Consider the following 16,580-nt stretch of genomic DNA (forward strand, 5'->3'; position numbering starts at 1 on the left):
CGTGTCAGACCTGTGTTCTCAACCTGTTCTAACCAAAGCATGGTAAAGGAGCAGAGGTTGGGAGTGGTGAGAGGAATGGAAAATATACAAGTGATGTGGAGGAGAAGATTCCTTTGAAACCACTTCGATGAGTATTGGTTGCTGTGTGTTGAAATCACTTTGATGAGTATTGGTTAATTTGTGTTGAAATCACAGCGATTGTCACTAAACCTTTCCTCTCTCACACCTGTCAGTAAAATCCGGCACATACCATCAGAGAAGGGACTATGAATTTGCCTTTCCTCGTGTGGTTGCTACATTCTGACAGTCCTCAGGTGTGGTTGTTACCTATAGAATAGAATACCACTCGTCCATTCCAACTGTTACGGATTCGTCAATTCCGTTGTTGTGGTTCTCATCCACTGTAAACATTTTTGGTTCCATGTAATATTATTGTTATCGTTTAAGTGAATTGGAGATAACTGTTTTCAAAAGGTAAAAAAAATTAATGTTTTAAAAAGAAACCGGAAACCGGTTCGGGAACTGGACGAAGAAGAGGAGGAAGAAGAAGAGGAAAAAGAGGCGGAGCAAGTGAGGTCGGAGAAGGAGCCGAGCTGCTTGGAGGTCTTGAGCAAACGCTGGCGAACGAGGGTCACGAGTGAACTTTGGGTTTCCTGGGAAAGGGATTCCTGCGACAGAGTTGTTATCGCTGTGACAGATAAACCTGCGTGACAGATTTTGCCGTTGATTCCGAAGAGAATCATTGGAGTGCCGTTACGTCTCGAGAACGGACCGTTGGCCATTTTGCCTCGCGCCTGATTTCGCATTGCTCCAGGTTTTTCACCTCGCTCCAACCATTTCAACGCATCCAGCCGTTAGCTTGGTTTGCATATGTAACATGGATTTTGAGTGGGAATTTGCGGTTCGCCGTGTGGGGAGCCGTTGAACATCCATACCCGAAGATGTGATTTCTCAGTCGTCTCTTGAGTACACCTTTGCCCATCTTTGGCAGTGTGACTGTCAACCGAGCGGGATTCTGGTCTCGATACAACATCGTTCTGACGATCACTGGAGCGTGGATCGACTTTGGTTTGAAGCTGGGACAGAGACATTGGGAATGCTCTTTTCGCTCACTTGGAGCACAGTGAGTTATAATAATAATAATAATAATAATAATACATTCATTTTATATAGCGCTTTTCAAAAAGCCCAAAGACGCTTTGACAGAGTACAAAAAACAAGTGCAAAAAGACAAAAATAAATAAGTAAATAATTATCAAAGCAAAAGGAAGGAGAAGGAGAAGGAGAAGAGATAGTCAGGGGTTAAATGCTGTGGGTTAAATGTTAAATGCAGTGTTGAACAGGTGGGTCTTGAGTGATGTTTTGAATGTGGTGAGTGAGGAGAAGTCTCTGATGGTGTGAGGTAGTGAGTTCCAGAGGGTGGGAGCAGCGATGGAGAAGGCACTGTACCCCCAGGATCTGAATTTGGTCTGGATTAGGGGGGGGGGGACAGGGGGGACAGGAGGTTGGCACCAGCAGAGCGGATGTTGTGGGTGGGAGTGTGTCTGGAGAGGAGGTCAGTCAGGTAGGATGGGGCCAGGTGATGGAGGGCTTTGTAGGTCAAGAGGAGGATTTTGTACTGGATTCTCTGGGGGATGGAGAGCCAGTGAAGCTTGTAAAGGACGGGGGTGATGTGGTCACGGGTCCGGGAATGGGTGAGTAGACGGGCAGCGGAGTTCTGAATGTATTGGAGTTTATTGATGATTATTGAGGGTGAACCATAGAGGAGGCTGTTGCAGTAGTCCAGACGGGAGGTGATGAAGGCGTGGATGAGGGTTTCTGCAGCCATGGAGGAGAGGGATGGACGGAGACGGGCGATGTTTTTCAGGTGAAAGAAGGCTGTCTTTGTGATTTGTTTAGTGTATTTGTCGAAGGAGAGGGTTTGGTCAAAAATGATGCCAAGATTCCGGATGTGAGGGGAGGTGGATACTGGGAAACCGTCAATGTTGAGGGCGAAGTTATGGGTGGATTTGGTGAGCGTTTTTGGGCCAATGATGATTATTTCAGATTTATCATAGTTAAGTTTGAGGAAGTTGATTTGAAGCCAGGATTTTATTTCAGTGATGCAGTTTGTCAGGATAGAGTGGGTGGCGGTGGAGATTGACTTGGTGGAGATGAAAAGCTGGATGTCATCGGCAAAGCAGTGGAATTGGAGACCATGACGGCGGAATAAGTGACCAAGGGGGGACAGGTACAGGATGAAGAGGAGGGGGCCGAGAACTGAACCTTGGGGGACACCTTGGGGGAGCGGAGCAGTGGGGGATTTGCAGTTATTGATGGAGATGAACTGGCGTCTGTCAGAGAGGTAAGATTTGATCCAAGAGAGGGCAGTGCCGGTAATGTTAAAGGTAGTTTCAAGTCTGGTGAGGAGGATGGTGTGATTGATGGTGTCAAAGGCGGCGCTTAGGTCGAGGAGGATGAGAATGTTGAGGTTGCCGGCGTCAGAGGAGAGGAGAAGGTCGTTGGTGATTTTGAGGAGAGCAGTTTCAGTACTGTGGTTGGAGCGGAATCCGGATTGGAATGTTTCATACAGGTTATCGGCAGAGAGGTGATGTTTGAGTTGAGTGGCTACAGCGTGTTCCAAAACTTTTGACAGAAAGGGTAGGTTGGAGATGGGTCTGAAGTTATTAAGGGTGTCAGGGTTGATTCCAGGTTTTTTCAGAATGGGGGTAACAGCAGCAATTTTGAGGGATGGTGGGACGATGCATGTAGACAGGGAGGAGTTTATTGTTGCAGTGATAAGTGGAGAGAGAGCAGGAAGGGAGGCCTTGACAAAGCTGGAGGGGATGGGGTCAAGAGTGCAGGTGGCAGTTTTCATTCCTATGAGGAGTTCAGAGAGGTCAGTAGGGGAGTCTGGGGAGAACTGAGACAGGGGTTGGCAGGATAAGGGGGGGCAGGTAGTTTGAGGGGGAGCAGGTGCGGTGGTGGTTAAGCTGTTGTAGATGTTGTCAATTTTGTTTTGGAAGAATGAAAGGAAGGAGATGCAGTTGTCTACTGTGAATGACTGGGTGGTGGTGTCCAGGGGGCTGAGGAGTTTGTTTATTGTAGAGAAGAGTGCTGTTGGGTTTCCGGAGCCAGAGTGGATAATTTAAGAGTAGTAGGTGGAGCGGGTGCGGGAGAGGGCATCTTTGTAGTGCTGCAGGTGGTCCTTGTAGGCTTGGGAGTGAATTGTGAGACCTGTTTTATTGCGGAGTCTTTCAAGTTGGCGAGCACGAGTTTTCATCAGGCGGAGTTCAGGGGTAAACCAGGGAGCAGAATGGGTGAAAGAAACTGTTTTGGTTTTTACAGGTGCAAGCTGGTCAAGGCAGGAGGAGAGAGTGTGGTTGTCGTAGTCAGTGAGGTCAGAAGGGGTGTGGAGGTCAACGAAGGGAGAAGTGGACATTTTTTCAGAGAGGGTGGATGAGAATGAGGTAGGTGAAAGAGAGTTTAGCTTACGGAAGTTGATAATGTGACAATGCCTTGGTGCTGGGGTGGGGATGTTGATGGTCATAGTGATGGCTAAGTGGTCAGAGAGGGTGAGGTCAGAGCTAGAGAGATAGTGAAAAATTAGTCCAGTAGAGCAGACAAGGTCCAGAATGTGACCACGGTTATGGGTAGGAAAGTTGACATGTTGAGTGAGGTTAAAGCAGGTGAGTAAATCGGTGAAGTCAGTGGTTATTGTGGAGTCAGTGGAGTCCATGTGGATATTGAATTCACCGAGGAGGAGGATTGAGGGGGAGAAGGAACAGAGCTGGGTCAGAAAGTAAGAGAAGTCAGACAGGAATGATGGGTGTGGTTTGGGAGGGCGGTAGATGACTGCCATGACTGACAATGTGTGACCAGAGAGTTTAAAAGCCAGGTGTTCAAATGATGGAGCAGATGAGATGGAGATGAGGCTGGTCTTGATGTCCTGTTGGTGAATTACGTCAATTCCACCACCTCGGCCCTCCGAGCATGGTTTATTGATGTATGAATATCCATTGGGTGTAGTGAGGTTGAGTGAGAAGTAGTCCAGAGGTTGTTGCCAGGTTTCAGTGAGACAGAGAAAGTCCAGTTTATTGTCCAGAATGTAGTCGTTCAGGATGTGGCTTTTGTTGTTGAGGGACCGGGTATTCAACAGAGTGAGCTTCATGTTGCTTTGTACGGTGGGGATGAACTCGGGTGATTTTGCCAGGGTTTGCAGACAGGAGGCGCGATCGTGTGCGTTGCTGTGATGGCGTAGTCGATGAGTGGGAGTGCGCTGAGCTGACCAGAGTACAGGACTGGAGTGACCTGTTTGTAAGTTAACAAACTTGCGACCGGAGCCTCTATGAATGTATCTGGGTCGTCGCAGGAGTCCGTGGTATTTGATTTCAGAGATGCATGGTGGGGTGGAGTGAGTGTTGAGCAGTTATATTGTACGAAACTGATGGTACCATCATAGGAATGATATATTGGTTGTGCAATTGATTAATATTGTTATTGTACTGTTATTCTTGTGTGACCTTAATGCAATACTTGTTTGTTGGTAACAATTGGTGTGGTTTCACCATTGATCTTTGACACACAGAATAACACATCTTTCTGCCGTGACTCCTCTCGGGGCTCGGAGGTACACCGTGACCGGGGTTTGGGGAGGAGCACGTAACACTACGCAGAACACCACGAATCTCAAAAAAAATGAATATGGACAAAATGCTCGCCTGAGTGTCCCCTCACCCTCAACATTGATCACTATTTCAGGACAATATCTTTGATGAATTCTCAAATGTTGTTTTCATGTGCCCATAACACAGGAACCTGTTCCTCAGAAGAACCCTGGCTTTTTCAACTCTTTCTGGAAGGGATTTTCCAGCATCCTTCCGACCTCCACTCGGAAGGTATGCTCGCACACACCACTCCAGAAACACACATACTTTATTCCCAGAGCATAGAATTACCACAAGGATAGACACGCACTTCCACCTCAACATGTACAAACTTAATTAACAGGCCAGTACAACCACATACACAACAACATAGCAACTCGGAAAACCACATGTGTAACCGCACACCGTCCAGAACATATCCCTGACTGTTGAGGGATAACTGATCACTTGTGGCCACTTTGGTGAAATGTCTTTCATTAATTCATTTTATTGTTTGCTTGTGTCCATCACACAGAACGTTGTCCTTGTGAAGCCACAATAACTTTTCAGGTCGATGTGTAACAAGATCTATAATATCCTTCCGACCTCCCTTCTGAAGGTATGATCGCATGCACGTCACTCCAGAAACATACAAGCTTTAATTCCAGAGGATATAAATGATACCAGGACAGACATGCACGTCCAACTATGTGTTTCTACACTTTCCAACAGACGAGGACACCCGAATTTTCCAACTTGTTCTGGATGGGATTTTCCAGCATCCTTCCGGCCTCCACTCTGAAGGTGTCATCGCGCACACACCACTCCAGAAACACACACACTTTATTCCCAGAGCATATAATTACCGCAAGGATAGACACGCACCTCCACCTCAACATGTACAAACTTAATTAACAGTCCAGGACAACCACATACGCAACAACATAGCAACTCGGAAAACCACATGTGTAACCGCACACCGTCCAGAACATATCCCCGACTATTGAGGGACAACTGATCACCTGTGGCCACTTTGCTGAAATGTCTTTCATTAATTCTCATTTATTGTTTTCTTGTGTCTATCACACAGAACATTGTCTTTCTGAACCCACAAGAACTTTTCAGGTGGACGTGGAACAAAATCTATGATATCCTTCAGACCTCCTTTCTGAAGGTATGATCGCATACACGTCACTCCAGAAACATACACACTTTAATCCCAGAGGATATAAATGATAACACGACAGACATGCATGTCCAACTATGTGTGTCTACACTTTCCAACAGACGAGGACAACCACATATGTAACCAGACACCCACCCGAACAAATGTTTGACGGCAAGGGAACTAAACACTTTCCAGGCTCTCTAAACACCAAACACTTATTCGTTAGTTTGTTTTTAAATCACTTTGATGACTATTGGTTAATTTATGTTGAAATCACTTTGACGAGTATTGGTTAGTTTGTGTTGAAATCACTTTGACGAGTATTGGTTAGTTTATGTTGAAATCACTTTAACGAGTATTGGTTAGTTTGTGTTGAAATCACTTTGATGAGTATTGGTTAGTTTGTGTTGAAATCACTTTGACGAGTATTGGTTAGATTGGGTTGAAAACACTTTGACGAGTACTGGTTAGTTTATGTTGAAATCACTTTTAGAGTATTGGTTAGTTTGTGTTGAAAACACTTTGACAAGTATAAGTTAGTTTGGGTTGAAGTCACTTTGATGAGTATAAGTTAGTTTGGGTTGAAGTCAATTTGATTCGTATAAGTTAGTTTGGGTTGAAGTCACTTTGACGAGTATAAGTTTGTTTGGGTTGAAACCCCTTTGACGAGTATAAGTTAGTTTGGGTTGAAACCAATTTGACGAGTATAAGTTAGTTTGGGTTGAAGTCTCTTTGACGAGTATAAGTTTATTTGTGTTGAAAACACTTTGACGAGTATAAGTTAGTTTGGGTTGAAGTCACTTTGACGAGTATAAGTTAGTTTGGGTTGAAGTCACTTTGACGAGTATAAGTTTATTTGTGTTGAAAACACTTTGACGAGTATAAGTTAGTTTGGGTTGAAGTCACTTTGACGAGTATAAGTTAGTTTGGGTTGAAGTCAATTTGATTCGTATAAGTTAGTTTGGGTTGAAGTCACTTTGACGAGTACAAGTTCGCTTGGGTTGAAACCCCTTTGACGAGTATAAGTTAGTTTTGGTTGAAACCCCTTTGACTAGTATAAGTTAGTTTGGGTTGAAACCAATTTGACGAGTATAAGTTAGTTTGGGTTGAAGTCACTTTGACGAGTATAAGTTTGTTTGGGTTGAAGTCACTGACGAGTATTGGTGAGTTTGTGTTGAAAACACTTTGACTAGTATAAGTTAGTTTGGGTTGAAGTCACTTTGACGAGTATAAGTTAGTTTGGTTTGAAGTCACTTTGACGAGTATAAGTTAGTTTGGGTTGAAGTGAATTTGATTCGTATAAGTTAGTTTGGGTTGAAGTCACTTTGACGAGTATAAGTTAGTTTTGGTTGAAACCCCTTTGACTAGTATAAGTTAGTTTGGGTTGAAGTCACCTTGACGAGTATAAGTTAGTTTGGGTTGAAATTACTTTGATGAGTGTTGGATCGTTTGGGTTGAAATCCTTCAAGCAACTCACGTGCCGAAATCCCACGTGTGTTTTGTGAGATTTTGTGAGGTCTCGAACAGGTTTACTTGTTTCAGTGGATGACTTTTTCATTTATGAAGTAAATTTATCATAAAATGTTCCACCAGAAGTTAAATTTAATGATCCGATCTGCCTGAAATTTATGGAGATCAACACTTTGATGTGTGTGATCAGTGGAACTGCCACTTTATAACTTTTTGGCAGTGATGACCGGGTAACCAAGACGTCCCACTTTCATCAGACACGTGACCCACAACGCACACAAGCACAACAGCAGGAGAGAACAGGGACGTTGGTAGATCTGTGGAAGGGAGAGAGCTGGGGGAGGGGGTAGGGGAGTGGTACACAGTATAAAGTACAAGTTAGTATAAAGTACAAGTTGGTGTCCTTGTGTTTTATACTTCTCCCACCCCCACCCCCCCCTTCCCACGCCTCCTCCCCCCAAGCCCTCTCCCTCCCACACATCTCCCTGCTCTCAAATGTTGTGTTTGTGTGCTTCCCCTTCTCTCCCCATCTTGTCTTCCGCTCCCTCTTTTTATATATTTTGTTTGTCTGGTTGATTTGTCTGTGAAGTAAATGTTAGCTCTTTCACGAGCCTCGATTCAGTATACAACAAAAAAAAAAGAAGAAGAAAGCAAATGCACACTACAAGGAATTTCAGGAAATAATTTGGAGATTGAAAGAGACGAATTTGTGCTGTTTTAACGGGGGTAGAAAAGATCAAGGTTTTGGATGGGGGAAGATAAGAGATGGTGGTGAACAGCTGTTTTAAAGACCTGAAGGGAGGAGTGGGATTGAAGAGAGTGAGGAAGTTTGTTCCAGAGGTGTGAGAAAAGAGGAATGAAAGAGTCAAGGTGAGCAGAGAGTCTTGATTTTGGCAGTTTTACCATAAGAGGGTTGCTGGCAGATCTTGTGCGTCCTGGAGGAATATTTGGGGAGCAGAGCACAGACAGAGCAAGGGGAGCTAGGCCGGAGAGGAGTCGGTAGAAGCAGCCGATCAACCTGCCTGCGGTGAGCGAGTCAAAAACCTTCAGAATAAGCTTCATCGCGGGAGATTCCAATGATTCTGAATGCTTTGGTTTCAACCGTGGAAGCTGAGCGAGGTGTGAGGAAGGAGCACCAGCCCAGAGGGGAGAGCATTATTCCATTAAGCTGTGGATGAAAGCCTTGTATGTGGTGAGGAGGTCAGAAGTGCCCAGAAAGGAATTCGCATGACGGAGGATGCCCAGTCGGCGACTGGCTTTGGAGGCCAGCTTGGAAATGTGGTTTTCCCAGGAAAGATCATGGCGAATAGTGAGACCCAAAAGCTTGAGTGACAGAACTTCTTTGAGAGATTGTTGAGAATATAGCTGGGAGGATTGTCCAGATGGTCTTTTAACGGAGAGACAGTGAGATTCCAGTGAGAAAAAAATTACAAATTTCTGATGTAACTACTGCTGGGAAAGCAATGGCAAACCACCCAGTATAACATTTGCAAAACTAGAACGGCACTCAGTAGAGACCATACCTCCGCCAGGTGAACGGTTTACGTTTTGTATCCCACTGATAGGTCGTATCTGGATGCAGGCCTGAACCAAAATCGAATCAGTTTGTTCTTGTCACCGAACCAATTTATGCACCAAGTTTCATCCAAATCCGTCCTTAACTTTTTGAGACATTCTGCTATTTATTGTTTTTGGCCCTATTTCCCAATGGTGAAGAATCACTTAAAAAATTATTCTAGGCGGATCTGAAGCCGGATCTTCCCCAAAATTTAATCATTTCGTCCGTGTCACATACACTACTTTCCTGCCAAATTTTGTCCGAATCCGTCCACACTTTTTGAGATATCTTGTTCACAGACAGACAGGAAGGGGTGAAAACATAACTTGCATGCACCTTTGGTGGCGGAGGTAAAAATTGGTTACTTTTTCTATGTATGTATAAATATGTTCGTATTTGTGTCCATGTGCACATTTATGTACATAAGTATTGTGTATTAGGGGGAATGGGATCCATAACTGGAATGTATGAAGGATTTTATTATGCTTGGTCAAAATGTGTTGTGGAAGGAAGAAACATTTTTTCTGAATTAAGTTTTCTTCAAAAAAATATTTTGTAGATCGAACCCTCCATGTGGAGCTCCCCAAAGTCTGCACCAACACATTGGACGACTCCAGCCACTGAGATCGCTACTCCAGCCACTGAGATCGCTGGAAATGAAACCACATCTCTGGATGAAATGGATGTTCACGGTAAGTTGATTTTAATCCTGAAAGGAAAATATGTTGAGAGAACAAGAAAAAAGCAGTGATTTGTAAGTTGGGCAGACTGTTTCGTTGCATTAGCTTTTGGAATAGTTTCTTCATTGCAGATATAACCACAGGTTGAGAAGAACTTCTTCCATAACTATCAGATTTGTTATTTTAAATGATATTCGGACTCGTTACAGTTTCACACTGAAATGTTGGAATCATTATTATTTTCCACTCTCACAAGTGGCAACAGCTTTCGCCATGTTAAACCTCAGAGAAATTTGGAGAGAGAAACGACTGATCTGCATTTGTTTTGCTTAATTTGATTTCAAAGTTATCCAAGTAAAATTTTCTCTTTCCTTTGACCCACGTTTTTCTCATTGCAAACCCAAATCCTTCAGAAAGCATGGACGATGAGAAAGAAGGGATGGTGGAAGTGACCTTCGAAGGCATCCTTCGTGCTATATTAGTCATTTTGGCTCTTCGCTTGAATATATTTTGTTTAAGAAAGTGGATTAAGAAATTGCAAAAGATTTACACCAAGAAGGTACTCCACAAAGAGAAGAAGATGAGCATGGGTGTGTGTGTGCAAGCTAGCTTGAAAGCCAAAGTCGAACCTCAACGTCAAGTCCTTGAGCGAGGTGACGCAGCATGTGCGGGCGATGGCCTACAGGGTGCAATGATCTGACATACACACACACACACACACACACACATACACAAGCACACATATACATACATACACACACACACACACACACACACACACACACACACACACACACACACACACACATATACATACACACACACACATGCATTCACACACACACACATACACACACACATATATACACACACACACATGTACACACACACATGTACACACACGCATTCACACACACACACACACACACACACACACACACACACACACACACACACACACACACACACACACACACACACACACACACACGTACACATACACACATGTACACATACACACATACACACACACACATATACAAACAAACACGTACACACATATATACATACACACACACACACATATATATATATATACACACACACACACACACACACACACACACACACACACACACACACACACACACACACACATACAAACACATACAAACATACATATATATATATACACACACAAACACGCACATAACTCATCCATTTGTCGTAGATAAACGGGAACTTTCATTCAATATTCTTCCTGTTTTTTCTTTTTTGCACCCGAGTCTGAAACAACATTCATTTCAGTGCACAACTCATCAACATCCACTCCTGGGTCGTGCTCAGAGTTCGAGCAGTTTGCTGCATGTTAACTCATCATCATCATCTCCATCTTCTGAAAAACTGTGTTTGTGAAATGAAAATTTGAAACGGTACACGATGTTTTTTTAGTACCGTGAGGTTAAGCACATTTAATGAACGGAAATCGCATTCCTTTAATAAACATTGGAAACGGCACCTGGTGTCGTGTTTGTTTGTTTATTGAAGCATATTTTAAGAAACTGTAATCATGTGTATTCGCGGTTGAAAACATTTTTATGTTGAAAAAGTTTACCCTGTGAATCAGGAACCACAGGGAACCTATCCCTCTTTTCCGCATTGATACAACGCCCCGACATTCGCGATGTCAACGTTCGTGGGATTTTCTGTGAATCGCAATCCACCGGAAACCTTTCGCACTTTGTGTTGGTGCAGGAAACCACTTTTGCACTTGTATTAGTGTGGAAAAACCACTTTTCGCACTTGTGTTAGTGTTGAAAAACCACTTTTCGCACTTGTGTTAGTGTTGAAAAACCACTTTTTGCACTTGTGTTGGTGCAGGAAACCACTTTTGCACTTGTATTAGTGTGGAAAAAACACTTTTCGCACTTGTGTTAGTGTTGAAAAATCACTTTTCGCACTTGTGTTAGTGTTGAAAAACCACTTTTCGCACTTGTATTGGTGCAGGAAACCACTTTTGCACTTGTATTAGTGTGGAGAAAATACTTTTCGCACTTGTGTTAGTGTTGGAAAACCACTTTTCGCACTTGTGTTAGTGTTGAAAAACCACTTTTCACACTTGTGTTGGTGCAGGAAACCGCTTTTGCACTTGTATTAGTGTGGAAAAACCACTTTTCGCACTTGTGTTAGTGTTGAAAAACCACTTTTCGCACTTGTGTTAGTGTTGAAAAACCACTTTTCACACTTGTGTTGGTGCAGGAAACCACTTTTGCACTTGTATTAGTGTGGAAAAACCATTTTTCGCACTTGTGTTAGTGTTGAAAAACCACTTTTCGCACTTGTGTTGGTGCAGGAAACCACTTTTGCACTTGTATTAGTGTGGAAAAACCACTTTTTGCACTTGTGTTAGTGTTGAAAAACCACTTTTCGCACTTGTGTGAGTGTTGAAAAACCACTTTTCGCACTTGTGTTGGTGCAGGAAACCACTTTTGCACTTGTATTAGTGTGGAAAAACCACTTTTCGCACTTGTGTTAGTGTTGAAAAACCACTTTTCACACTTGTGTTAGTGTTGAAAAACCACTTTTCGCACTTGTGTTAGTGTTGAAAAACCACTTTTCGCACTTGTGTTGGTGCAGGAAACCACTTTTGCACTTGTATTAGTGTGGAGAAAACACTTTTCGCACTTGTGTTAGTGTTGAAAAACCACTTTTCGCACTTGTGTTGGTGCAGGAAACCACTTTTGCACTTGTATTAGTGTGGAAAAACCACTTTTCGCACTTCTGTTAGTGTTGAAAAACCACTTTTCGCACTTGTGTTAGTGTTGAAAAACCACTTTTCGCACTTGTGTTGGTGCAGGAAACCACTTTTGCACTTGTATTAGTGTGGAAAAACCACTTTTCGCACTTGTGTTAGTGTTGAAAAACCACTTTTCGCACTTGTGTTAGTGTTGAAAAACCACTTTTCGCACTTGTGTTGGTGCAGGAAACCACTTTTGCACTTGTATTAGTGTGGGAAAACACTTTTTGCACTTGTGATAGTGTTGAAAAACCACTTTTCGCACTTATGTTAGTGTTGAAAAACCACTTTTCGCACTTGTGTTGGTGCAGGAAACCACTTTTGCACTTATATTAGTGTGGAAAAACCACTTTTCGCACTTGTTTTAGTGTTGAAAAACCACTTTTCGCGCTTGTGTTAGTGTTGAAAAACCACTTTTCGCACTTGTGTTGGTGCAGGAAACCACTTTTGCACTTGTATTAGTGTGGAAAAAACATTTTTTGCACTTGTGATAGTGTTGAAAAACCACTTTTCGCACTTATGTTGGTGCAGGAAACCACTTTTGCACTTGTATTAGTGTGGAAAAACCACTTTTCGCACTTGTGTTAGTGTTGAAAAACCACTTTTCGCACTTGTGTGAGTGTTGAAAAACCACTTTTCGCACTTGTGTTGGTGCAGTAAACCACTTTGCACTTGTATTAGTGTGGAAAAAACACTTTTTGCACTTGTGTTAGTGTTGAAAAACCACTTTTCGCACTTGTGTTGGTGCAGGAAACCGCTTTTGCACTTGTATTAGTGTGGAAAAACCACTTTTCGCACTTGTGTTAGTGTTGAAAAACCACTTTTCGCACTTGTGTTAGTGTTGAAAAACCACTTTTCGCACTTGTGTTGGTGCAGGAAACCACTTTTGCACTTGTATTAGTGTGAAAAACCACTTTTCGCACTTGTGTTAGTGTTGAAAAACCACTTTTCGCACTTGTGTTGGTGCAGGAAACCACTTTTGCACTTGTATTAGTGTGGGAAAACACTTTTTGCACTTGTGATAGTGTTGAAAAACCACTTTTCGCACTTATCTTAGTGTTGAAAAACCACTTTTCGCACTTGTGTTGGTGCAGGAAACCACTTTTGCACTTATATTAGTGTGGAAAAACCACTTTTCGCACTTGTGTTAGTGTTGAAAAACCACTTTTCGCACTTGTGTTAGTGTTGAAAAACCACTTTTCGCACTTGTGTTGGTGCAGGAAACCACTTTTGCACTTGTATTAGTGTGGAAAAAACATTTTTTGCACTTGTGATAGTGTTGAAAAACCACTTTTCGCACTTGTGTTAGTGTTGAAAAACCACTTTTCGCACTTATGTTGGTGCAGGAAACCACTTTTGCACTTGTATTAGTGTGGAAAAACCACTTTTCGCACTTGTGTTAGTGTTGAAAAACCACTTTTCGCACTTGTGTGAGTGTTGAAAAACCACTTTTCGCACTTGTGTTGGTGCAGTAAACCACTTTTGCACTTGTATTAGTGTGGAAAAAACACGTTTTGCACTTGTGTTAGTGTTGAAAAACCACTTTTCGCACTTGTGTTGGTGCAGGAAACCGCTTTTGCACTTGTATTAGTGTGGAAAAACCACTTTTCGCACTTGTGTTAGTGTTGAAAAACCACTTTTCGCACTTGTGTTAGTGTTGAAAAACCACTTTTCGCACTTGTGTTGGTGCAGGAAACCACTTTTGCACTTGTATTAGTGTGGAAAAAACACTTTTCGCACTTGTGATAGTGTTGAAAAACACTTTTCGCACTTGTGTTAGTGTTGAAAAACCACTTTTCGCACTTGTGTTGGTGCAGGAAACCACTTTTGCACTTGTATTAGTGTGTGAAAAACACTTTTTGCACTTGTGATAGTGTTGAAAAACCACTTTTCGCACTTGTGTTAGTGTTGAAAAACCACTTTTCGCCTTTGTGTTGGTGCAGGAAACCACTTTTGCACTTGTATTAGTGTGGAAAAACCACTTTTCGCACTTGTGTTAGTGTTGAAAAACCACTTTTCGCACTTGTGTTAGTCTTGAAAAAACACTTTTCGCACTTGTGTTAGTGTTGAAAAACCACTTTTCGCACTTGTGTTGGTGCAGGAAACCACTTTTGCACTTGTATTAGTGTTGAAAAACCACTTTTCGCACTTGTGTTGGTGCAGGAAACCACTTTTGCACTTGTATTAGTGTGGAAAAACCACTTTTTGCACTTGTGTTAGTGTTGAAAAACAACTTTTCGCACTTGTGTTAGTGTTGAAAAACCACTTTTCGCACTTGTGTTGGTACAGGAAACCACTTTTGCACTTGTATTAGTGTGGAAAACACTTTTTGCACTTGTTATAGTGTTGAAAAACCACTTTTCGCACTTCTGTTAGTGTTGAAAAACCACTTTTCGCACTTGTGTTGGTGCAGGAAACCACTTTTGCACTTGTATTAATGTTGAAAAACCACTTTTCGCACTTGTGTTGGTGTTGAAAAACCACTTTTCGCACTTGTGTTGGTGCAGGAAACCACTTTTGCACTTGTATTAGTGTGGAAAAACCACTTTTCGCACTTGTGTTAGTGTCGAAAAACCACTTTTCGCACTTGTGTTGGTGCAGGAAACCACGTTTGCACTTGTATTAGTGTGGAAAAAACAATTTTCGCACTTGTGATAGTGTTGAAAAACCACTTTTCGCACTTGTGTTAGTGTTGAAAAACCACTTTTCGCACTTGTGTTGGTGCAGGAAACCACTTTTGCACTTGTATTAGTGTGGAAAAAACACTTTTCGCACTTGTGTTAATGTTGAAATACCACTTTTCGCACTTGTGTTAGTGTTGAAAAACCACTTTTCGCACTTGTGTTGGTGCAGGAAACCACGTTTGCACTTGTATTAGTGTGGAAAAAACAATTTTCGCACTTGTGATAGTGTTGAAAAACCACTTTTCGCACTTGTGTTAGTGTTGAAAAACCACTTTTCGCACTTGTGTTGGTGCAGGAAACCACTTTTGCACTTGTATTAGTGTGGAAAAACTACTTTTCGCACTTGTGTTAGTGTTGAAAAACCACTTTTCGCACTTGTGTGAGTGTTGAAAAACCACTTTTCGCACTTGTGTTGGTGCAGTAAACCACTTTTGCACTTGTATTAGTGTGGAAAAAACACTTTTTGCACTTGTGATAGTGTTGAAAAACCACTTTTCGCACTTGTGTTAGTGTTGAAAAACCACTTTTCGCACTTGTGTTGGTGCAGCAAACTGCTTTTGCACTTGTATTAGTGTGGAAAAACCACTTTTCGCACTTGTGATAGTGTTGAAAAACCACTTTTCGCACTTGTGTTAGTGTTGAAAAACCACTTTTCGCACTTGTGTTGGTGCAGCAAACCGCTTTTGCACTTGTATTAGTGTGGAAAAAACCACTTTTCGCACTTGTGTTAGTGTTGAAAAACCACTTTTCGCACTTGTGTTAGTGTTCAAAAACCACTTTTCGCACTTGTGTTGGTGCAGGAAACCACTTTTGCACTTGTATTAGTGTGGAAAAAACACTTTTTGCACTTGTGATAGTGTTGAAAAACCACTTTTCGCACTTGTGTTAGTGTTGAAAAACCACTTTTCGCACTTGTGTTGGTGCAGGAAACCACTTTTGCACTTGTATTAGTGTGGAAAAACCACTTTTCGCACTTGTGTTAGTGTTGAGAAACCACCTTTCGCACTTGTGTGAGTGTTGAAAAACCACTTTTCGCACTTGTGTTGGTGCAGGAAACCACTTTTGCACTTGTATTAGTGTGGAAAATACACTTTTTGCACTTGTGATAGTGTTGAAAAACCACTTTTCGCACTTGTGTTAGTGTTGAAAAACCACTTTTTGCACTTGTGTTGGTGCAGGAAACCACTTTTGCACTTGTATTAGTGTGGAAAAAACACTTTTTGCACTTGTGATAGTGTTGAAAAACCACTTTTCGCACTTGTGTTGGTGCAGGAAAGCACTTTTGCACTTGTATTAGTGTGGAAAAAACCACTCTTCGCACTTGTGTTAGTGTTGAAAAACCACTTTTCGCACTTGTGTTAGTGTTGAAAAACCACTTTTCGCACTTGTGTTGGTGCAGGAAACCACTTTTGCACTTGTATTTGTGTGGAAAAAACACTTTTTGCACTTGTGATAGTGTTGAAAAACCACTTTTCGCACTTGTGTTAGTGTTGAAAAACCACTTTTCGCACTTGTGTTGGTGCAGTAAACCACTTTTGCACTTGTATTAGTGTGGAAAAAACACTTTTTTCACTTGTGATAGTGTTGAAAAACCACTT

The 16,580-nt window shown here is 42.2% G+C and overlaps 1 protein-coding gene across 1 annotated transcript; it reads left to right on the top strand.

The window, feature by feature from the left end:
- Positions 1–266: 266 nt before the first annotated feature.
- On the top strand, positions 267–11,019 carry LOC144890824 (uncharacterized). Its single transcript, XM_078772675.1, has 5 exons — positions 267–314; positions 4,794–4,877; positions 5,716–5,799; positions 9,381–9,513; positions 9,915–11,019. The coding sequence occupies exons 1-5, from the start codon at positions 267–269 to the stop codon at positions 10,199–10,201; spliced, it is 636 nt and encodes a 211-aa protein (XP_078628801.1). The 3' UTR covers positions 10,202–11,019.
- The last annotated feature ends 5,561 nt before the right edge of the window (positions 11,020–16,580 follow it).

Source organism: Myxine glutinosa, chromosome 2 (assembly GCF_964187855.1).
Source record: "Myxine glutinosa chromosome 2, kmMyxGlut1.1, whole genome shotgun sequence".
Classification (NCBI taxonomy): Eukaryota; Metazoa; Chordata; class Myxini; order Myxiniformes; family Myxinidae; genus Myxine; species Myxine glutinosa.

Bases quoted from the DNA above. Each gene is read 5' to 3' on its own strand.
- LOC144890824 (XM_078772675.1), top strand. From the start codon at position 267: ATGAATTTGCCTTTCCTCGTGTGGTTGCTACATTCTGACAGTCCTCAG. The intron at 4,878-5,715 runs GTATGCTCGCAC...TCTATCACACAG, and splicing joins TTCCGACCTCCACTCGGAAG to AACATTGTCTTTCTGAACCC. The intron at 9,514-9,914 runs GTAAGTTGATTT...CAAATCCTTCAG, and splicing joins GGATGAAATGGATGTTCACG to AAAGCATGGACGATGAGAAA.